Source organism: Neophocaena asiaeorientalis, unplaced genomic scaffold, assembly GCF_003031525.2.
Source record: "Neophocaena asiaeorientalis asiaeorientalis breed wild unplaced genomic scaffold, Neophocaena_asiaeorientalis_V1.1 scaffold171, whole genome shotgun sequence".
NCBI lineage: Eukaryota > Metazoa > Chordata > Mammalia > Artiodactyla > Phocoenidae > Neophocaena > Neophocaena asiaeorientalis.
In genome coordinates, this window is record NW_020174013.1 from 13,168,621 (window position 1) to 13,192,852 (window position 24,232).

Here is a 24,232-nt window from a genome sequence, read left to right on the forward strand (position 1 = left end):
TTTGCTTTTAAATACTGATTTGTACGTACATATATATCCTCACTACCAAAACACCAGTGTACAAGCCAAGAAAACTATTTCACATTTCCAGAAAACCCACAAAGAGATAATGACTTAATCAAAATGCATGTATTCTGAGAGCCCTCCAAAGTAATTTTAATGCTGATCTGTGCTAGAGGCATATCAGCAGACATATTTATTGAACGACAGTTACCTTATTTACAAGAAAATAACAAATAGCCTTATCATTGTCATCACCACTACTATCACCCAAGAGCAGCATTCAAATAATTTTCTGTAAAAATGATTTGAAGACAGCATGATACTTAAGGCAGGACCTTGATGTTCCTTTAGGAACTGTCTAGAGAAAATTATATTCTTTGTACTTAACTGCTATAAGAGGATACACAATCTGACACAACCAAATGACAACTGTTTTGTAAAACATGGAAACTAGACTAAGCACAAAGTTTGGCAGAGAAAGTTGTTTAGCAAAATGAAAACCAGTTTCACGCAAAACAAAAGCTCTCTCAGCTACATCTGTCAGGATCATACTCAGGATTTTAAAATTGTCATAATAAAATCATAACAAATTATCAGTCTTCTGTTTGTCCTTGAAAATAAGTTGATGTTATTTTCTCTGGGGCAGGAGCAACTGCAGGACGTTACTATTCTATTTACATATCTTTATTAAAAGGATATATAGTTTCTTTGATTTGCTTTTCTTTATGTACATATAAGTATTTATTGACTCTTTACATAAGGTTACTTACATAACTCTAAATGTGGTTTAATGTTTGTAAGAATGATTTGATTTGCAGAAATACAGTGTTTGCAAATGTGTGATGGTTTGAATATGTGTTTGTGGCTTCAAGTTTCTTGTAATTCTTGTAATGGAAGAGCTCACTGGTAGGATGAAGACTAAATATTTCTTCTTCCGTGGTGGTATGACCTTTACATGTCTCTTCCAAGTACTATTTACTTTGTATTAGTTGCTTGTTCTTCCTATATTCAATATTTTGGAGAGGAAACCTGAAGATAGCTAGGAAATTGTACTATATTGCTAGGCTGCAACAACTCAGTTCAATAACACGTTCTGGTTTGACCCCATCTTCAACCTTATGATACACATATCTACTGACATGAACAGAGCCTCAAATAGATAAAGGTCAAAATGAACAAGCTCTAGTCTTTCTTTAAATCCATACTCAAGCTCAGCCTTTGCTTGGAAGCCCAAACCTTCAATCATCTCATCTGCTATCCCACCATCCGAGAGCTTTTTCTTCAATGTTGTAGCATTTACAACATAAGCATGGACTATATTTTACAACCAGAAGGCTCTGTCAGATATATTTTCTCAAGAGAGTGGAATGCAAAGTTTTGTAGGAAACCCTTGTATTATCATTTTGATGAAGTGTTGTAAAGCAGTATCTATTTGAAAGTTAAGAAACAGAACTTCATCCCACATACCAGTTAATATGGTCTCAAAATCCACACTGCTATCACATAAATTAGGCACTCACAAATATTCCATAATATAATGTGAATGTCGTGTTTCTTTGTCATGCTTATTTTTTTAATGTATTTTTTTATTTTTTCGATGTGGACCATTTTTAAAGCCTTTATTGAATTTGTTCAATATTGCTTCTGTTTTATGTTTGTTTTGTTTTTTTTTTTTTTTTTTGGCCACAAGGCATGTGGGATCTTAGCTCCCTGACCCACACCCCCTGCACTGGACGGTGAAATCTTAACCACGGCATTGCCAGGGATGTCCCCTGTCATGCTTAAACTGTGAGACTAAAGGGGAAAAAACACAAACACAAACATAAGGGAGAGTAGTTGAAGGACAAAGTTTAAACATACTGTTTTTTAATGTAAAAGGCAGTATGGGCTTGAAAAGATGTAGAGAGAGAAACATAATGAACCTGTCAATTCACTAAAATTCCAGCCCTCAAGATATAATCTTATGAAATGAAATATTACTTAATAAAAAGCATCATGGAGCCTCTTTCAAAAACTAGGGGAGGGGTGTCACATACAGGAAATGAAAAAATTATTTTCGACAAGGTGACCATTAGCAATTTAAAAAATTCCAACAAAGAGTTGAAGACCAAAGAATCACCATCATCACAGATTTTGGCTAATGGCATCCTTGATTGATACTTTAGTATTTCAAACATGACCTTTCTGTGGAACCAAATGCTCCTCCTGGTTATGACAGTTTAACTTATTCATGGATAATATAAAGACTCCCAGCTTTAGACCCGGGATATCAAACAGTAACTGGAAGCAACGACGAGCATCAGTCTACACTCAGAGGGGAACTTACGGTCATTGCAGAGTGGCCCGCTGAAGGAAGTCATGCTACAGTCACAGCTGAAGCCATCCCACTGCTGCAAGCACACGCCTTGGTTGGAACATGAGTCCTCCTGGCAGGTTGTGCTGGGCCCTGAAAACAATCCAAAAGCAACTTGGGTTCTTTAAAAAAATCTAAAAGTGTTTCACACATGAGCTAGGTCACATTTAGTAGTTGCCAACACCTCAAAGTACATGACCAAACTAGTTTGGAAAGTTCTAGTTCACACACCTGAATTAGGAACAGAGAAGCTGTAATATAAAGGTTTCTCAAGTTTCAAATACAGGACAAAATACATTATAATAGTAAACTAGACCAGCAAATAGTAAAAGCAAGCACATAGCTTCTCGTATGATCATGGTAGCAGGTGATCTCATTCCTTCATCAATAATTCTCTCTCACTGTTTGGACTTTAGAAAAACGCATGGATCTCCTTAACTTCTGACCAATGGGTAGAGACACCATGAGAGATGGAGATTATAACTTCATGAAACTGAGATACAGATTAGCAAAAAAAAAAAAAAAAAAAAAAAAAAAGGAACCACTGAAGAGAGTTATACAAAAATGTCCTATAAGTTTCTAGAAGTTTTCCTGCACAAACTATGAATAAAGTTATGATTGCTGGGTGTTTTGGATAGGTATGTTGGCAAGTATCAATCCACATGCTTTAACAATTTCATGCAATTAAACATAAAACTAAAAACTCTGTATAAATGACATGCCCCCATGTAACATACAAGTAAAAAGAATGCTAGTCTATTTCTAAAGAATCTTAACTAGAACACTGAAAAACAAAGAACTAAAAAAAGGATGATCAAAGCACTAAAGGTAATCACTATACAAACATTCAAGACTGAAAGCCTTTATGCAAACTATGCTACAAAATGAAGTTTCTTGCACAACATTCAAGAAGGGGAAAAATGAAAACTTCAAATAACAGTTACTGCAAAAATGTAAAAATGTTATTTTGAGGTTTCCACTGTGTATTACGGGGTTTCAGTCTTGTTTTATACACACAGGGCTATCTACCTTGCAAGTCAGCTTTCATCAATGCAACTTTGTCAGCAAAATTAAAAAAAAAAAAGCAAAATATATTAAATGTTAGTAAGCAATACTGAAATGGGGCAAACATAGAAGAACATTCAGATTCAAAAAAGCATGCTGCTGTAAAGGGGGAGAGAAATGCTATGTAGAGCAAACAAATTAATAATTAACAGCCATAAATCTTAAGAGAAGCCAAAACCAAGAAAGCGATAATTGATTAGAATTTCACTATATATGTATTCATATTATGGTTAACTGAGCCGATGACACAAAGTGACTGCATTGCTTGAAGATTTGTCACATGCAGATACAGTGTAGACGATGGTCATCAGAAGACCAATTATCCCTTTCTATTTTTTTCCCTCTAGGTCTTTTATCTTGCTATTGTAGTTAAGGCTTAAAACTGTAATGCCAGCCATTCTCTGTCAACAGTTGGACCTTACAGTGACACCAAACTATCAAAATGTATACACCATTTGGTAGATGAAAGAAAAAGTAAAGGATGGAAGAAACAAATTGCAGTATAATTCCCCATAAAGAAAATTCCTTTACAAGATTGCAACGTGGAGTATTTATCTTTGCTTTTACCAGACTGGGTATAGATTTCTTACAGATCTCAGAGTTACATCTATATTTTCTCTTCCTCTATAACTGTCTTCAACTCTTAAATACTGCCCTGTGAATATTTATTACAGTAGAACCTCACTAATAAGGGTTATCTTAGGTGGGAAGGGAACACCATCTACTTCAATACCTTTAGAGTATAAACTGAAGATATTTTCTAGTAAACACAATCTTAGGTTTTATGAAAATACAAAAATAGACACCAGACTAATTAGATGCTATTAACATTGAGAGCCTTTGAGGTAACTGCTCTAGTGAATACATGAGAATTATCTGTGATTAGATTTTGTACAAATTGATGTTCCTATAAACATCAATTTTAAACATCCTCCTTACAACCATAATTTTATTATAAATGTCTTAGTCACGGTATTCTTCATAAGAAGTTATTGAATGTAGCCTAAACATTCAATATGAATTTTTACAAATTCAGAAATCATAATACTGTAACTACTAATTATATAATAATAATAATAATAGTAATAATAATAATCAGTGTAGTAATAATAACAAAAATAATAGTCATTTTTAATAATAATAAAAATCTCCCAGGCCTGGGAGACCTGAATGGATATAATAGTTTTTTTCACCTATTGCATCAAAGAGCTAAGAGACATTAACTTGCTCAGTTTTTGTTTTTCTTCCAATCTGTGAGAGGTAAGTGGTCCAATGATCTTTATTCCATGGCATTAAAGACTGAAAATAATTAATACTTGTTTAAAAAAAAAACCTCAAAGCAATATTCCTTAGCACAGTCCTCCCTCTGGTACAAGCCCAGCCTGGGTCAGGGGCTGTGTTATCAAAGGATACTATTCCCCTGACTTGCCCAGCAGAAGGAAAGAGCAGGAGCAAGAACTGATGAAGAGCCGTGTTTTTGTTTTTCTTTTTGCAAAAATTATCAGAAATACAATTGCAAAATAATGCTTAACTCTAAAAATGGTAAAATTGCAATTCTAAAAAATAACTTGCCTGCCCATATTGTAGAGCAGCCACTCAGAGTAGCTGCCAAGCCTTTATGTGAGCATAAAGACATGCTTTATTATGTTTTCCATTATCACAACAGTCTTTATATATTCAGGTATTACAAGTGAATGCATGCCTATGCCTGACAAGTCACATTTTTTAAAGTACTCACCTTCTTGAAAAATATTTAAACATTGAGAGTCATTTTCACAAGACAAAACCCTGAATTTATATTTCCTTTTTAGTTATATAATGTCCTTTTTATTTTATCAGTGAATAAAATTGGGAGCAAGCCACAAGGATATTTGTATTAAGTGGTTAAAAATAAGGATATGGGAGCTTCCCTGGTGGCGCAGTGGTTGAGAGTCCGCCTGCCGATGCAGGGGACACGGGTTCGTGCCCCGGTCCGGGAAGATCCCACGTGCCGCGGAGTGACTGGGCCCGTGAGCCATGGCCGCTGAGCCTGCGCGTCCGGAGCCTGTGCTCCGGAACGGGAGAGGCCACAACAGTGAGAGGCCCGCGTACCGAAAAATAAAAAAATAAAAAAAAAATAATAAGGATGTTTGAAAAGGAAAGGAAAGTGAAGGTAAAACTACAATGTCTGGAAACCAAAGGAACAATATAGGAAAGTGCTTAGATGCCTGGGATTTCAAGTAAGGCAAAATTGGGTTCAAAGCTTCCATCATCCACTTACGTGCTGTGTGACCTTAGGAAGGTCACCTTACACCTCTAAGGCTCAATTTACTCTTCTAAAAAAAAAAACAAAACAGTAATACCTAATTGATAGAGTTTTGGGAAATGAAATTGCATATGTAAACTTACTGCTACCAGTGCTTAATCGATGGTAGCTTTAATAGTGAAGTATTTCTGTAGCTTATAGTGCAATTCCAGTGTTGAATGTTGTGAGTCTATGCAAGTGCCTAGATTAAAAACTGTTTCACTGACTTCATGTATGGAAGTTATCTTGACTCAGTATTCAGCTTAACTGAGCCTGATTATTGGTGGATTGCCAGTCTCTATTTTCTCTTAAGTAAGCAGGTCAATGCCTTTCCAGGCAGTAATTTTCAAAGTCTGGTGTCAGACCAAAAGCAGCAGCATCATAATAAAAAAATAATAATAAGGATGTTTGAAAAGGAAAGGAAAGTGAAGGTAAAACTACAATGTCTGGAAACCAAAGGAACAATATAGGAAAGTGCTTAGATGCCTGGGATTTCAAGTAAGGCAAAATTGGGTTCAAAGCTTCCATCATCCACTTACGTGCTGTGTGACCTTAGGAAGGTCACCTTACACCTCTAAGGCTCAATTTACTCTTCTAAAAAAAAAAACAAAACAGTAATACCTAATTGATAGAGTTTTGGGAAATGAAATTGCATATGTAAACTTACTGCTACCAGTGCTTAATCGATGGTAGCTTTAATAGTGAAGTATTTCTGTAGCTTATAGTGCAATTCCAGTGTTGAATGTTGTGAGTCTATGCAAGTGCCTAGATTAAAAACTGTTTCACTGACTTCATGTATGGAAGTTATCTTGACTCAGTATTCAGCTTAACTGAGCCTGATTATTGGTGGATTGCCAGTCTCTATTTTCTCTTAAGTAAGCAGGTCAATGCCTTTCCAGGCAGTAATTTTCAAAGTCTGGTGTCAGACCAAAAGCAGCAGCATCATTTAGGAACTTGCTAGAAATGTAAATTCTAGAGCCCCATCCTAGACCTACTGAATCAGAAACCTTGGGTTGGTGTCAAGTAACATGGGTTTTAACAATTTTCCAGGTGATTCCAATACTTGCTTAAGTTGAGAAACATTAATGTAAAGTGAAAAGGACAAGGTAAGTTCCCTCTGCTAGCTAACGTGGTGTGTAAATAAAGTCAGCTATTACTCACTGAAATAAGTCAGAGATGAAAGGGAGCAAGTGATTATTGAGAGAAGGCCAATGATTTTTTACATGAAAGAACTTTAGACATTTGTGGGTCTTGGGTAGAAATGGTGGAAAATCTTGACAAGATATCATTTAGTGATGTCAAATTTAAACTATTTCTATTAATATGGAAGTTAAGTGACTCCAATGTGGTTTGAGCTCAAAATCCCATGAGAACAATCTTTAGAGAAATAATGTATTGAGAATCTAGAAGTTTACCACCAATCCTAAAAATACGTATATCTCATCAATTACACCTCTGACAGGTACATCTGAGATTATTCCTAGGAACCACAGAGGACAGAAATAATCATACATTAAAAATTGTTAACCTTGACGTTGGAATGAAAAAAATCAGGGAAGTGTCAAGGCAGAAAGGCAGGAGCATGGCAACATTCTAAAAATAAAAGAAAAGGGAGTAAAAGAGGGTGAGAATTATTAAAGCTCAGATATTAAAGCAAACTAGATAAGGTAAGGAAGGAGCCAATGTCATAATCTACTGAATGATTTCAGATGTTCAAACCATAGTTTAAAATTACCCAAGAAGATGTACAATCACCTCAACCAAATTGCTTATGAGGTTATGATGGAAAATAACACCAAATTTTATTTCTGTAAATACACTTTCTCAGTACATTTCTTATTAGTTTTCCCTTCCACTCACCCACTCACATTATGTGCCAGTGGTGGGAGGTCATGTGTGTGGGTTTGGTTTACTATCTTGTGAGTGTTTAGCTGTGAATGTGTCTGTCTGCTCCCACCATTTCTTGTAGGTGAGAATTTACCGGGCAACTTGTAGAAAGGCCTATTTTTTTTTTTTTTTTTTTTTTTTTTTTTTTGCGATACGCGGGCCTCTCACTGTTGTGGCCTCTCCCGTTGCGGAGCACAGGCTCGGGACGTGCAGGCTCAGCGTCCATGGCTCACGGGCCCAGCCGCTCCGCGGCATGTGGGATCCTCCCGGTCCGGGGCACGAACCCGCGTCCCCTGCATTGGCAGGTGGACTCTCAACCACTGTGCCACCAGGGAAGCCCGAAAGGCCTATGTTTGAAAAATGTTTTCAGAAGATTTTGCAGTACCTTTAAAAAAAACAAAAAAACCCCCATATATTCTCACTTATTAGATCACCTCCAAGAATCAAAGTTATGTCCCACATTTTTGTCTCCATCCACTAGAGAGAATTTATTCACTTAACAATTTTGTTTCCTTTGCTAAATTGGTAAAAGGAGAAAACACATAGTTTCCCTTTGTTTCACAAAAGGGCATTTATACCAAAATTTGAAACAAAGTAAATAAATACAGCAAAACATTAAAAATGAACTCAACAAAGATTTCCATTAAATAATCTTATCCTCTGGCGTGATTAAAACACAATTTGAATTTCACCTGACTTTTCAGGGAAACATATGTTACAGAGAGAAAAAAATGTATTTCCAAATAAAAAATTTACATGTACTTAGGTAACTGCTAAATCTAATAGCATTATTTTGGCTAAGAAGACATGATTCATAATCTCCTGGGAGACAGGAATTCACATCTTTCTTCGCTTCCCCCATATGAAATTTCCTTATGAATCTAAAATTTTCAAAATGGCCCAAACTGTATTCAACATTAAAAGAGAAGCAGCAACACATTCACAGCTACAAAATTCAGGATAATGTGATTAAATTGCATTTGTGGAGGGAGAATTGGCTCAAATAACCTGAGGTGTTGAAGTGAAAATTATCTAAAATGAAAGTAGCAATCAAAAAGTACTCCTACAGATCTTAGTCTGATAGAGAACACGAAAGTACAGAAAGATACTTGAGCACATTTCTGAAGTATGGAATATTAGCTTTGGGTAACAGAAGAAACCAATTTTTGCTAAAACAAACTGATAATATGTGGGAGACACTCTTGCTGCCAGGTAGAAACAAACCAAACCATGATTTGAGAATGGGTATCTGAATGTTATTCTCTTGTTGTATCCTATTGAATGTAGATGTCAAAAAGCAGGCTCAAATTGATTAACATTTGCTGGAGTAAATATGTTTTTCTAGTCCAAGTGGAGTATCTATTTAATGCTATAACGAAAGCACTGCAGAAGTGATTAGCACACTAATTAGGTGAACTAAAGAATGCAAAGAAGCAGAAAATAACAAGATCCATAGCTCCCATTTTATATCAGGCATTAGTCTAGGTTTGCAAACAGTCCAGAAAATTTAAGATTTATGGGATGAAAAGTTTAAAACATGAATAAGGACTTTTAAGCCGTAACTGGGGGTTTGGTCAATTGTCAGAAATGAAAATACTGCCTGCCAGAGAATTTTGCTGTTCTCATTTATAGGTGGAATTAGAATTATTTTGAGTGTGATAACAAAGATCTAGTACCTTCACAGCCTCTCTCAATCTGTCCATTGCAGAAAAGAGCATCTGAGATGAGGTCTGGAAGCCGTCCATTTAGATCAACTGATGCCAGGCAGCCTTGAAAGCCCTCCTTGGCATGGACGAGTTTCGGCAAGGATTTATATGTTTCCTTGGCCACTCCTCCTATATACAAGTCACCTGTGGGAAGACAAAAATTTTGGTCACAAAAGTAACTTAACATTGACTTTAAACAACAGTAGAACACACAAAAAAGTAGGTTTATTTTTCATTAAATTAATTTTAAAAAGTAAATTAATGACTATATATTTTCTTAAAAGTACAAAACAGGGGAAGATGGCGGAAGAGTAAGACACAGAGATCACCTTCCTTCCCACAGATACACCAGAAATACGTCTACACGTGGAACAACTCCTACAGAACACCTACTAAACGCTGGCAGAAGACCTCAGACCTCCCAAAAGGCAAGAAACCCCCCACGTACCTGGGTAGGGCAAAAGAAAAAACAGAGACAAAAGAATAGGGATGGGAACTATACCACTGGGAGGGCGCTATGAAGGAGCAAAGCTTTCCACACACTAGGAAGTTCCTTCGCAGGCGGAGACTGCGGGTGGAGGAGGGGGAAAGCTCCGGATCCGCGGAGGAGAGCGCAGCAACAGGGGTGCGGAGGGCAAAGCGGAGAGATTCCCGCACAGAGGATCGGTGCCGACCGGCAGTTTTTTAATTTTTTTTCTTTTTTTCTCTTAATAATGATTTTCTTATTCTAATAACTTTATTATATTTTAACTTTATTTTATTTTACTTTATCTCTTTTTTTCCTTCCTTCCCTCCTTCCTTCCTTCCTCCGTATGAATAATACATCAGCACTAGAAGAAATTTCTAGAAGCTATTTCCACAGAGAACTTAAGTGAGTTCGATACAGTGTGGCCAAATGGAAGGAACATGTACCATGAAGTGGTCCCTGAATTATTGGGTTGGCCAAAAAGTTCGTTCACGTTTTTCCATAAGATATTATGGAAGAACCCAAAAGAATTTTTTGGCCAACCCAATAAAATCCAAGTCCAGTTATTTACCGATTCTATGGCTTTGAGCTTTTTTTTTTTTTTTCTTTAGTTTCTCTGATCATTAGTAATCTCATTTCTAAAATGGGAGCAATAAAACCTATTCCATAGGGTTGTGTGAGGATTAAATGAGATAAAATAATGGAAAGAATCTTTCAGAATGAAAATATGTAGTAGATGTTAGCAGGTGTTATTATCAAATCTACATTCTGCTTAGAGAGTTCTAGGCCTTTCTGTTAACTAGAAGCTCAATGAATTCTAAATGTCTAATGTCTCAAATTGCCTTTTCTAGTATGCTTGAACCTATTATCCTTGCTTGCACCTAACTTGTTCACTAACTCACTCCCATAGTAGACTATATATACCTGAATATTCCATTCCTTTTCAAGTATTTCATCTTTTAGGTAAAGGCATACCACTCTGAATTCTTTATGCTGTTCTGGGATCTATTGACAAGTTATCAATTAATTTTTCCCAATTTTATTACAGTTTCTAGTGGGACACTTTGCTCTGCTTGTCATCTTCATGTCTCTACGTTTAAGATTTCCCAACTTTATGGACAACTACTTAAAAAAAGAGACTGCAATCCAAGTTTGATTCTGTTTCTTTTCTATTAAAGATTATTCATCATATCTGTGTAGCACTGAGTAGATGTAATTAACTGACTCTAGTAAATAATCAATGCAGAACATAAGGAGGGTGACCCCAAATTTCCATAATATACTACTCCTGTTTACAAGTCCTGGTAACATATTCTATTTAGCTACTTACTTCTCTGACTTTGCATTGTCATTTGGATTTTCTCTCTCACGTTAACCATTTTATTTAACTTTCACGTTACCTTCTCCCACTGTAACACAAAACTCCTATATTCCTAATGCTCTCTGGGCCCCTCTGTATTGTTTTCATGGGACTTGGGAGGAAGGAGAACTGATACACATGCTGATGCTCACACTGTTAAGTCATGAGTAATAAAGTGCTTGGTGTCTGACCCAGAAAGCTTGTGTCTTCTGCCACCATCCATAAAACAGTAATAGGCTAACCTGGTAAGTAGGGTAAAAATCAAGCAACACACAGAACACCCCTGATTGTACTGATGAGAAAACTAAGCTTGCTTAAAGTCATTTAGCCATAAAAACAGAACTGGGCTTCCTGGTGGCGCAGTGGTTGAGAGTCCACCTGCCGATGCAGGGGACACGGGTTTGTGCCCCGGTCCGGGAAGATCCCACATGCCGCGGAGCGGCTGGGCCCGTGAGCCACGGCCGCTGAGCCTGCGCGTCCGGAGCCTGTGCTCCGCAACGGGAGAGCCCACAACAGTGAGAGGCCTGCGTACCGCAAAAAAAGAAACAAAAAACAAAACTGAGAACTTAGGTCCCTGACCTACTAACTAAAGCTCTAAGTATTACACTAGGATGCCACTGATCCTGCATAGTTTGTATTGAAGGTACTGGATATGCTTACTTCCCTCACCTTTTAAATAAAAGGAAACATCTATTGACTATTAACCATCATTCTTAATATTAAAGGAAAGCATGTTTTTGATCTGAAATAGGATACTATTTTTGAAACATTTGATTTTTCCCTTCCATATTTCCTTTCTCTCAGTCTTTTCTCTCACTTAAATTTCAAGTGATTGTGTTTTATTTGCCTCAGAGACCAAAGATATAAAGTTATCTTTATGTATTTGATCCTTAAAATTCAAGACTCTTAGAGGAGTGAAATAGACAGAACATACAGGCAATTACATAGAAGAGTAAAGCTTTCCTGCCCCTCATGTGGGCAAGCAGGAGAGAAAGTTGGAGGAGAAGAAGTTTGAATATAGTCGTTGCCCAATAGAGGACATAGTGATCTGACTTGAGGTCTGAGCCCTGGTGGATGCCAAAACCTCATGTAGGTTGAGGAAAGTAATATTGATCTGTGTGCATTTCCTCAAGCGAACCCAGAGGCAGCAGTGATATCCTTGAGACGAAACAGATGCATAGTAGATTCAGACATGCTGGGAGCTTTCTTAGCCTGACAGAACTTTTCATATCCCCTTGCGGTGTGGCAGCAACGGAACAATTCCCAGAGCAGAACAGGAGCAAGCAGAAAAAGCCTGGCCTGAGGAGGTCATGAACACAAGAAAGAAGATGCTGGGTAGCAATTCAGTGGGCACCTAAGCAATTAATATAGAATATTTGAGACCAACTCCTGTGCAATCTCTCTACCTCCCCAGACACTGGTACAATGGAAGCCCCCCACCTCCAAATCATCTAGACATAATCCCAAGGAAATAAGGGAACTGAAATTGCCTGAGATTACAGTTTCACTAACTCAAAGAATCAGAGCTCAAGACAGAAACCAAGGTGAGTTACAGAAAAGTAGAGAAAGTGACCTTTCTTGCTCATCTGAGATTGTGGGCTGAACTTTATGCTATTACATATCAAATATCAATGCAAGGAAGTGCTCCCTGCATTCATTTGCTGAACTAAATTTGTTAGGAAATTTCAGCTTTCCTCTGGGCCTAATGAATGTAGTATTAGAGAACAGTGGGAGTTGAATTAAGAATTCTTGTCACTGCTTCACGTTTTTCAGATGTAGAACTTAGTACTCAAAGTTATGTATGGGATGCTACATATTTGACAACCAATCTTCCTCTTTCTGATTGTAACCTCCTGGAGGATAGAGATTGTGTCTTTGTCTTAGATTCTCCCACAGTGCCTAGTACTGGACTACAAGCACAGTGGGCAATCAATAAATATTGTCAGTCAACTGACGGATTGAAGTCACAGTAGATAAGAATCAGAAAAGAAAGAAGAATGGTAAGGCAGCACATAGGGAGAGAGCTAATCCTAAAATGCACTTACTTCCTTTCCCCATTTCCTGCTACTTCCTACTTTTTTTCCTATCAGCACACTTACTTGCCCAAATAAGTTTTTAAAGCTTATTGAGGAAAAGTAGTAATCTTTCCCTTGTGTTGTTAAAGAGCAGAAAATATTGATTCAAGCCATGTAGGATATAAGCCTCAGACGTACCAAGGTGGATGAGTTTGGCTTTATAAGCAGGGGACTCATTCTTATTTTCATTACTGAAGCTGCACTTAGCACCACAACTTAATACCGCCTTTATAAACTCTTCGTATAGCAGAGAGTGGTCTTAAGTCTCCCACAGGATTGCCATAGGACGAGAACAAAGGAAACCTTTAAGTGGCCTGAGCCCTGTGTAACATTAGCACTTCATCAAAGATGCACCTTCTCCTTTTCATCCGTGGGGTGATGGAAGGAAAATGACCCATTAGCACTAATGGGATCTTGCAGGCAAAATCCTGTGCATGGCAAGGAAGCTAGGCTTTTTAATGACCCAGTGTATGAACGAGAGCCAGGATGGACATCCAGTAACAGTCAGTTTCCTATGGACTTGAAGCCATGCTGGTACCCTTCCTTCAAGCTATGAGTGGTTGATTTTTATTCATATTATTTAAGTAGGCCATGTATGCAACTGACAAGGAAATGATGGAGCTGTGGCAGAAGAAGGTGCAAAGAACATGTACAGAGCCAGATAATCTCAAACATTTGGGGAGTAGGCTTTTAAAAAAAAAAAATCAAGAAACCCTTATCTTTGTCACTAGTGTGGAATGTGTGTGTGTGTGTGTAACAGCCCCCCTCTCAAGAATGTCATCTGTGGAATGATCTGGGATGATATCACAAGTATCCATTTCCCAGTAGTTGGGCAGTAATGAGTAGGGAATAGCACACAAGCTTCTTAGTTATAATTGGCTACAAAAGAATGAGAAGTACAGGTTGTCCCCATGTTTCTAGTATAATTAGAGCGACAAGATGTCAAACGTACAAGTCTGATTTTCTTTGACTTACTTTAGACGCATTTGTGTACTTGAAGTGTGCCCTGCACTATACAATAAGCAGCTCGAGAGCTTTCTTTGACATACTCTGTTTGAATCCCAGCAGCATTGAATCTGGTAACATAAATGGAACAATCGCTTGATAAGTATCTTCTATTTTGATATAAACAGACTGACACAAGAATTCTGTGAAGCCCGAGGGACAGGTTGTAAGGTTCAGGCTAAATGCGCCTTATAAAATCAGAGAAATAAAAGGATTTTATGGACATCAGTTGTAAGCTGAAGTATCATGAACGAGTTTAGACCAAAAGAAGGTATAGGATACATTACTTTGTAATGACGTAAATGAAGGTGCCAAACATGGGGAACAGCACAAATGTACCAAGAAGACAAAATTAATACAGCATTCAAAAAAGAGCACAAAAGGCCAGGATGGGCTGGAAAAGAAGAATTATTAAAGAGGCCATGGTAAATAATGTTGGATAAAAAAAGTCAAAGGAAAGCCTTGAGTAACATGATAGAATTTGTGACTACTGTTTTTTGGTTCTTTTTTTTAAAGGCAATGAGAAGTCCAAAAATAAAAGCCATGCAGGCTAGGAGATGAGGGAATTGAAACAGTAATAATTTGGAGAGAAGAGATGAAACTGCATTTAACATGTAATTTGAGTAGGAGTGTCCTACAGGGATGATATAAACTGGGGGCTTAGGGATGCTGGGGCTGGAAGGCCTGGCTTGGGAGCCATCAACCAAAAGCAGAAAAATGAAGTGGTGTAGGAGGTTTTCTCTTCTCTTAAAACAGGGAGCATGAGGCAGTTAGAGCAAGGACTCTGAGCTCTACAGCAGCAGAATGCCAGCATCAAGGTATAATTAGTTCTTTGACTCAGCTTTCCTGTTTATCCATATGTAATTTTTAGCGCCTCTTAAACATCTCAGTTTCATTTTAATTAAAAAGAGCATACCTAAAAAGGACAACTGCTTTGTAGATTTGGATAGCTAAAACTCTAGGGAAACTTAAGGAGGCTTCCACAGTCTCTTATAAGTGGCATTGCTCAGAGGATTTGACTTTGGACAGCAAATTGGGAGACTTCGCTAACATTCCTCTCAATTCTTGTTGTGACTGGCTGGTAGAAAAAGTACAATCAGGCTGGGCTAGTTTCTCAGAGTTATTCTGCAGGAAAGATGCCCTTCCTTACATCAGAGAACAATCAAACTCTGCCTCCGCCTCGATTTGTATCTTTATCTTTAATTTTAATCTTTTGTCACACATCCACAAATGAACATCGGCAGGTTGGATCTTGACCATATAAGTTAATGCAGGCTTTCTTTGGGAGGCAAATTAAATGTAATCCTCTTTTTATAACAGGTGTGCCCTGTTAGATAGAAGAAAAAAAAAAAAATCATCTCTAGTCCCTGGAGAACAAGCACAAACTTATTTATTTCATGTTTTTTCTGGGTAGAAAGCCAACGTTACTATTTCCTGTGATTGCTTAAATAAGTGATGTTAAATTACTAGAAGCAAAAGCATGGGAAATTGTTAATATTTCTCTAACACATTTGAACCTAAGAGTAGATAAATGAATACGTTCATAACAATGAACAGTTTGGATTGAACAACAAACACTATCCGAAACTACATCTAAGTTCAGGGCACACCAAGTAGTCATTATTGAAGTCAGAGTTGGCAATTCAGGTGGATGTTTTGCTCTGAAACGCTAGACCTGTGCCCTCCATAGATCTCTATGAAAAATCAGGTTAATTTTAGAAATTCAGTGGTCATCAGTTTGATTTATTAGATATTGTTTAAATTCTCTACACCTCAGTCTTCCTTGGTGCATAAAGGGTTTAATCCTAGAATAACCTGTTCTTACTTCTAGGAAATACCTGCAAATCCTTATCTTTAGTCCCATCCTGGTTTTCTAAGTTCAGCCTAAAAACAAACCATCATCTTTCCTCCCTCCCCACACTGGGAAATTACTTCTAGACTTCCCTATTTTATAGCAATCACATTTCTAGTCACCCTATTACCCAAACTGAAATTAATTTCAATATCATTTATTAACTCCATTCTATTTCATATACCTTACATTCAAATTATTGCTGAGAACTTTGATGTGGATGACGCAACTTGGCCAATACTTCTGAGGTCTACGCCTCCATTTTCCTTTCCTTTTCCAGTTATCTTCCTTTCCCCACGTACACCTTTTATGCAGTAACCTATTACCTGGTGTCCCTGCCTCTATCCAACCTCCTCATTAATACCATATCCATCGTCCCCATACTGTGTTTTGATTTCTTTAATACATCCCGCTGGTTTCTAAATAAAGTGTGAGGCTCAGGGTGGTCAAGATTTTGAGATATCCTCCCTCAGTAACTTTTTCTAAACTTTGAACAATGTCTCCCCAACAATTTTTGCCAGGGAGAGAATTAGGCTAACATCAATCCTCTACCTATATTTTAATCTTTAGTCAAACTGTATTTTTCACCATTTCTCCAATACTGCACAGTTACTGTTCCATCACTCTTCACAGTACATTACTTCCATCATGAGTGTCTTTCCCCTTCCAATGTTCCATTTCAAAGCCTGATGCAATTTCGGGGTCTCAACTCAAATTCCACCTTGTTAATGTGTTTTCTCAGTCATACGCAAGTATGATCTTTGAATCCTCGTAATATTTTGAACCTCTTTTCTGACAATTAGCATTTCCTTCCCAGTTCTCTGTGTGGATATCTTGCCTTCCCATTATTTTATAAATTCCTTGAAGAAAGCATCGTAAGTGAAGCACCTTTTTAGTCTCATTTTTACTTAGTACTCACTAATTATTTGTTGACTCATTGAATGAATGGATGAATTAGCAGTTTTCATTCAATAAATCATCATTCGAACAATAAGGACATAGTGAGGGTTCCCTGGTTCCCTACACCTGAGAAATAATGAATGAAGTTAATTGTGGGGAATTTTTCTTCTACTGACCGCTTTCTTGAAGCCACCCAGCTCATTAAGAGGGTTCAATGCAGTGACATTTTTTTCCATTCTGACAGTGTAATTCAGGAACAATTTTAACCAACATGTGTTGAATTCATTTGCAGAGAGAGACAGACAAAGATAGAGGTACAGAAATAGTTTAGGGTATCAACGTGTGGTGATGAGAACCTATTCATGAGTCTCTTCAGCAGTTAAAATAAATGCCAAAATCTTTGTGGGAAATCACATTTCAGCCTATCCTGTACCTCTACCTCATTCTATCTCTGGCCACTCTGTCATTCTCTTGTGTTGCCCCATATACAAGTATGACCTAACTCATGTGGCCTCCCTAGGCACACTCCCCACTATGGACACTTTACACTATTTCTCCAGATGCTCCTACTTTGTTACACTGTTATCATTACAGAGAGGTGGGGATTTATTGTTTGTGGTCATAGAACAGAGCCAAGCTAACTGCGTGGACCCCTGATGCTTTGCCTTGGTACATCTGTTAATCTCTATGTGCACTTCCTGTGGGTTTGCAGATGTCTCTCTCCATCTAGCCTGTGGACTGCCACTCCAGGATTCCTGGATTAGATTCCCTCTGGTCTCCTGCTTCTAGCTCTCAGGTCCTTGCCAGCCACAGGTATCCCTGATTCCACAGCAGGCTCCCATATCCAACAGTTTGTATATTGTTTTCACCACAAAGGCATTGAATTTCACAAAAATCACTGAGACAGCTGAATTTAAATGTACAGAGCCCGGACCGAGCGAGAGAGAGCCTCATCACTGCTTTGAGTCTTTCATGATCAGTGCACGCTTTGCCATGGTCAAAACCAGAAAAGACAGCTCAGACTTTATCATTATAACACTAACTGACATTGGTGTAGTGCCCTAAACTTTACTGAGCACTTGTACATAGATATTGTCACTTGGTTTTCACCCGATGAGCTACAGAAAGAATAAAGGTTATCATGGACACGTGTCCCAGACAAAGACACTATGGTTCAGTGCTACAACACCAGAAAAATGGCAGGGTCCGATTCCAAGCCCAGGTCTCCTGAATCCATGATAATTTTCACTTAATCTGCACTAGTTTACACACTGTATAATCCAGGTGGTGAGTGGCCAATTTGTACAGCTCCACTGCTACAAAATACAGGAATGTTTTGGAGTAACTTGGCCAGCGGAGAAAAGTAATGGTAATAAATGTTCAAAGAGTCCAAGCCAAATAACACAGATTCCCAGGATGATGCGGGACGTATCTGCATGCTCACTGAGTAATCTCATGAAAATAAAGCCAATTTGCTTCTATAGTCATAAAAGTTAGGTATCTAAATTCCAATGAGTCGGTAGAACTCTCATGCCTTCCAAATTTGATTTTTAGATATGGAAGCCACTTTTCAGTTGCCTCCCACAGAGAGATAAGTAAGACACCTACATTCATCTGTAACCCAGCCTAATACCTGTGTGTGAACAGGTGGGCGGGCACCAAGAAAACTGGAGTTCAGACTTTAATGTTTCCCTGTAGTAAGGCTTTAAGAGTTGATATTGACATTATAGTTACAGACAGGACAGAAAATGCTTTCAACATTCTGAAATTTCTGTTTCTAGCTGATATTTTTGAAATAAAATTGCCCAAAGAAGGAGAATATTTGAAAAGTATGACTGTAAAACTTAGTATGAAGACAGATGTGTGTTTGGCCAACAGACTGGAAGGCAAAGCTGGTGGGAAATAATAAAATGAAATTGCTATGGAGGGGTGTGTGGTAATCCATCTTCTTTTTAACCACGCTAGGTCAGTGACACTGTGGCAGTTGGGGTGCGAGTTCGGGCATATCAGTTCACGCCAAGCTAACTTTGTCTCATGCTTGGTAAATTTACCTTTTGGTAAAAACAGGGTTCAAATATTTTCATTACTTTTCCATTTTCCCCACCCAAGTGACAGCCAGTTTAGATACTGTAGACATACTTTAGCAGCATCCAGCCTGTCACCATTTCACGTTTCGTTTTCCACTCTCTGGGTGTTGTTCTCTGGGACTGCATACGGTCTGCAGAGCTTCCCTATCTCACAAATACTGTTCCACTGGACACGTGCACAGCACCTCAGTTTGAATGGTGATTTGCCATCTCTCGTACCATTTGATTCTCATACCAACTCTTCACAATAGGCAGGAAGTTGTTATTATCCCTACCTGACAGGTGAGCAAATTACCCTTCTGGAGAGGTAAGTGACCTGCCCAAGGCAATGCAACCAGTCCCAGGAGAATAACACTGGCACCCCAGCCTCCAGTTCCAGGTGACCTCTTTTCCCACTGTACTACACTGCCTCCTAGTTTTACTAAAAACCTTCTCAGTGACAGGAATAGAATGGGTAGAGGCGTTTAGAAATGACTGTTCTGTAAATTAATAGAGACTTATAACTAGGGGACCTGTAAGAGGACCTATTCAAACCTGCTATCTTCCCTGAAATTTTGAGGAGCTCAGTATAACAACTTGGCTTTCTTTTTCAAAATTACTTTTCTTATTTCAAAGAAATTTTCTTTTCCTATTTCAAAATAAATGTACATTTATTTTGGGTGGGGAAGATCTAGTGGTGTACAGAGTAAGTATAAAAGAACAGCTCTTCTCCATCATAATGGCCTGTTTAATGCAGGTCAAAAATGTCACCTGCTCTCTACTTAGATATACAGAAGAAAAGTGGGGAAAGCCACCCGGGTTTTCTGGAAAGCCAGAAAGGACAAAGTGATACAAAGTGCACAAAAAAGCTTTACAGACATTGCCAAAAAGCTTCTTAAAATATCATGAGCTTGAGAGAGTCAAATAAAACTCACATTTTTCTTAAGTACCTGAACTCTTCTGTATTTTTTTCAAAGAACAAATTGCTTCTGTGCTTAAAGGATGGAAGAGTCTCAATCAGGTCATCAAATCCCACTGGAATAGTATATAAAATTCCCTAGGGCATGTCTCCAAATACTTTGTTCTTCCAATACTTAAATTATTCTTAAGGAGAATTGCAAATAGTTAACAGCAGTAATCAAAAAGTGGGTCGAGAAGGTGTGGGGAACTTTTCCTAAAGGCTAGGAAAATGGAGGGCTTAACAGTTGAATGGACTAGCAAATAACCTACTGGAACAAGCTGATGATGGATTGATAGACCAATCTCCAATCATCCAACCAAGGACTATATTTGCCTGGGCCTGCTTTAAGCATCTATAATGCAAATGTTCTATAGAATACATGTTAAGGACACACAGCAATTAAAATTGTTGGCTGTTGTGTTTGACGAAGACTTTAGGGGCTAAGGAAACAGAACCAATATATAGATTCTATACAAGGCACATGGATGGGGAGAGCAAGTGGAAAGTGAAAGGAGAAATACCCAGTTATTTTGTAATTACCAGAGGTGCCATTTGCAGCATTACACAGGTAGGAATGTAGAAGTTTGAAGAACTATGTTTTATACAAAGGAGGAAATAATTTCTTTTATTACATGACATTTTTCCCTAAAATTAATATAAGTACTATCTTTCACTCTAGATATCCAGAAGGAATCCCTTCTAATACGTTGGGAAATATATATAGTAGTATTGAAATATTTCTATGGACCTGGGTTCAAATTCTACTTCTGGGCAATTAACTTAGTCTAAGTCTCCATTTTCTCATCTGTAATATGGAAGCATTAATGTCTCACTCATCTAATTGTTGTAAAGATTAAGAGATCATACTTGTAAAATACAGCATCAAAGTTGAGGTTCTGACTGAAGTGCCAACATAATAGATATATGATAACGTGAGTCTGAGGCAGATACTGAGATGCAAAATTTACAAAGGAGATGATAAAATACTGGTTCTCAGTCCTTGAAACCCTCAGTTATATCAAGAACATCATCATCATCAAAGGGGTCCACAACTGGAAAGAAAGATGCCCAAGAATATTTTCTGAGGTAAGTCCTACGGTGGGATAAATTTGCACTACTGCCCGATAAAGGAGGACTACATTCTAGCCCCAAGCCTGGTGGGAAGGCTCTCAGGTCTCCTGCAGAACTTGTTTTATGTTTCTTGAGGTTGAGGGATACAGAATTGCTGGGTTATAGATACAGTACATTAGTACAGGACCTTAAAGAAGTCATTTTACAGTCCCTGAACTGCAAGGTGAAACCAGTGGTGGGAGATCCAAACAGTGTTTGTGTTGAGGGGGAGCAGGGCGGGGAGTTGGGGGGTGGAGGTGGGGACAGAACCTAGTACAGCGTGGCTAGGAATGCTAATAACCAACCTCTAAGAAACCTGGGAATGCCAGCTGGGCTGTCCTGTGCCAGGGCAGTTATGGGAAAGTGGCCTAAATACTGCCAAACCCTATTCATACCCAGGTGGGCCTTACAGGTCCACCCTCCTTATAAACACCTGAGCTTTAAAGAACACACTGGCTGAGCTTGTGCACAGTTGTGAGAATTAAATGAGATCTTATGAGTAAAATATTTATGAGTGCATGGGATATGATCAGCCCTCAGAAATGGTTAAAGTAATTATTCTTACCGTTTGATTTTATTATCATTACTGTTTAGGTGACATGTCTAACCTTCCTAAGCCTCACCTTAGCTTCATCATCTGTAACGTGGGGCTAGGTACAGCAACCTCATCAGTTAGCCATGAAAAACAAGGGGATAATATATATGTAAGTCTCTTAGCGAATGATTAGTGAAAAGCGGATGACGATGAAGACGATATGATGGACCTTGCCTAAGGACACACAGAAATAAACGGTAGAGACGCTATTTCACCCAAGTCTGTCTGACCCCAAGCCTGAAACTTAATTATAATGCTATATGGCTTCTTGCATTATCCTTAAGAAAAACCTGAATAATTCATTGCAAAGGCCAAGAAAGGGCCCTTTTAAGAGCAGACACAGAAAACCCCATTAATGTGGCATTAACAAGAAACCCTGATTGACCTCATGGGGTTCTGAAGTAGCATCGGAAGTACCCTCCAGTGTATGAAAATCATGGTCCAGCAGCAGCACAATGGCATTAAAAATGTGCTTTCCTACATGAGTAAAGTTAGCAGAACTGGCTTTGAAGCATCTCTACAATAGTAGGGGTGACTTTGTACTAGGGCCACCCAATTTTCCAGTCTATTCCGATTTTGACCCATGGCTCTAGACGAATTGTTCAGGGTCAGCGGGAGAAGCTAGCTGTCCTCTGAGTCACGGTGTAAGAGGGCTGGAGCTGCATTATTACGAAACCCTAACTCAATGAAACAACTGCCTGAATATACTAGTGATACTTACTTTTGAGATTTATAACGATCACTTGTAATATTATCCAGATGCCAGCTGGGGCCTCTCTGTCCTTTGTAGATCTAGAGGGGCCTGGTTTGAATCTTTCCAGTTCCACAGAGGATGAAAATCTGGTTTCCTTCCTCCTGTGTCCCTGTGAATTCCAGTGAGACTCCGACTTCTGCTCTGGCTTTTGAATCCCATGGGCCGCCTCTGACCCCCGATGGACACAGTCTCTGTCTCCACCCACAGAATGATTTTGTTCACCCAAGCATTTATGATTTGAGCCATCTGAACAAATCGGGGCCATGCAATGCCCGGTTTCCCGCCACCTAGATGACCGTAGCCTCAATCCCAAGCCCCTGCTCCAGAGCAAGCCAAACCCATCCCCTTGATTTTTGCATAGCAGCTTCAAGATCACCTTTTGGAGCCCTTGATGGCTCCACTTATACCCCAAGTAGACCGTCCAAATATCTCTTCAAACAAATCCAGAGCAGTCGTCTTTTTACAGTGTGACCCTGCCTCCTATCCCCCAACCCTGGTCACAGGTAGGACGTGTGTTCCAATCAAATTTACTCCCACAAGAATTTGGCCCTAGGCTTCCGAAAGTCAAGTCAGTCTCTCCTGAGTATTTGAATTGGTCAGGGGTGGAAGGCCAGGTCTGGGGAGGCCACGTTTGCCAACGCTGGTGAAAGCAGAGAAAGCCAGTGTGCAGAGAGGGAGGAGAAGGAAGGCTCCCTGGGAAGCCAGGAGAAGGCAGCTCAGAGCCCCCATGGAGACCAGGATGGGACGAGATGCTGGCTTGTTGCTAACAGCTTTCCTGATATGGCTCTCATGAGCTCCAGCTGTAAATTTTCTCTTTCTTGCCCTTGGGTTTCTTGAATGCTCTACTCTGCCCCACTTCCCCCTTTTTCATTTAAGTTAGTCTATATGGGTTTATGCTTCTTGTACTCCAAAGACCTTTGTATTTTTCTCCCTTCAGAAAAAAAGAGGGAGGTCTGAGAGCCATGAAAACTGAAGGCTTAAGGCCTTCCTCAGTGAGAGAGATGATACCAAGCTTTCCTTCCCAGATGGCCCTGACATAGGGAGCTCTTGGCCGAGAAGCTCAGCCTCTAAGAAGACAGCTCAGCTGCACTCCTGGCATTCCCTGAAGAGGGACAAGCGCTGATGAGGCTGAGGTCTTGTGAGCAGTCACCTGGCCCTTAAGGACCCCGCTCTGAGCACATGCGGGCACTCTGTTCTCCACAGCACACATGGCACCAGCTTTAAGAGCTCATCTCATCTCATCACCATCCCACTGGGACATGGGAAACGAGCACCTTGTCCAAAAGGCATGTGAGCGCTGGATTCGGATTTCTAGGAGGCCACACTTTCCTGTGGGAGGAGAGGGAAGCTATTTCTCCTGGAAGAGGACATCCTTGCAGATATTCCAAGCACACAAGCCAAGCCCTGTGGCTGTCAGAGCTCAGCCAGGGTCGAGGGTGAGAAGGAACCAGCATCAGCACTTAAGTCCCTATAACACCTTCCCCAGAGCAACTGCAAAGGGGAAGGATTGAGGTCCTTAAAGTTGCACCAGAATAAAAAGCTAACGGGGGCTTCCCTGGCGGCGCAGTGGTTGAGAGTCCGCCTGCCGATGCAGGGGACGCGGGTTCGTGCCCCGGTCCGGGAAGATCCCACATGCCGCGGAGCGGCTGGGCCCGTGGACCACGGCCGCTGAGCCTGCGCGTCCGGAGCCTGTGCTCCGCAACGGGAGAGGCCGCAACAGTGAGAGGCTGCTGAGCCTGCGCGTCCGGAGCCTGTGCTCCGCAACGGGAGAGGCCGCAACAGTGAGAGGC

The 24,232-nt window shown here is 39.4% G+C and overlaps 1 protein-coding gene across 17 annotated transcripts in view; it reads right to left on the minus strand.

Annotated features, from left to right (window-relative positions):
* The window catches only part of NRXN1 (neurexin 1), a 1,113,124-nt gene that overhangs the window by 539,120 nt on the left and 549,772 nt on the right, over positions 1–24,232 (minus strand). For all 17 annotated transcript variants that reach the window (XM_024753585.1, XM_024753584.1, XM_024753583.1 and 14 more), the window contains 2 exons: positions 9,269–9,442; positions 2,330–2,449 (listed from right to left, as the gene is read on the minus strand). In XM_024753585.1, coding sequence (XP_024609353.1) covers positions 2,330–2,449; positions 9,269–9,442 — 294 coding nt within the window. The remainder of the gene's footprint in view (positions 1–2,329; positions 2,450–9,268; positions 9,443–24,232) is intronic.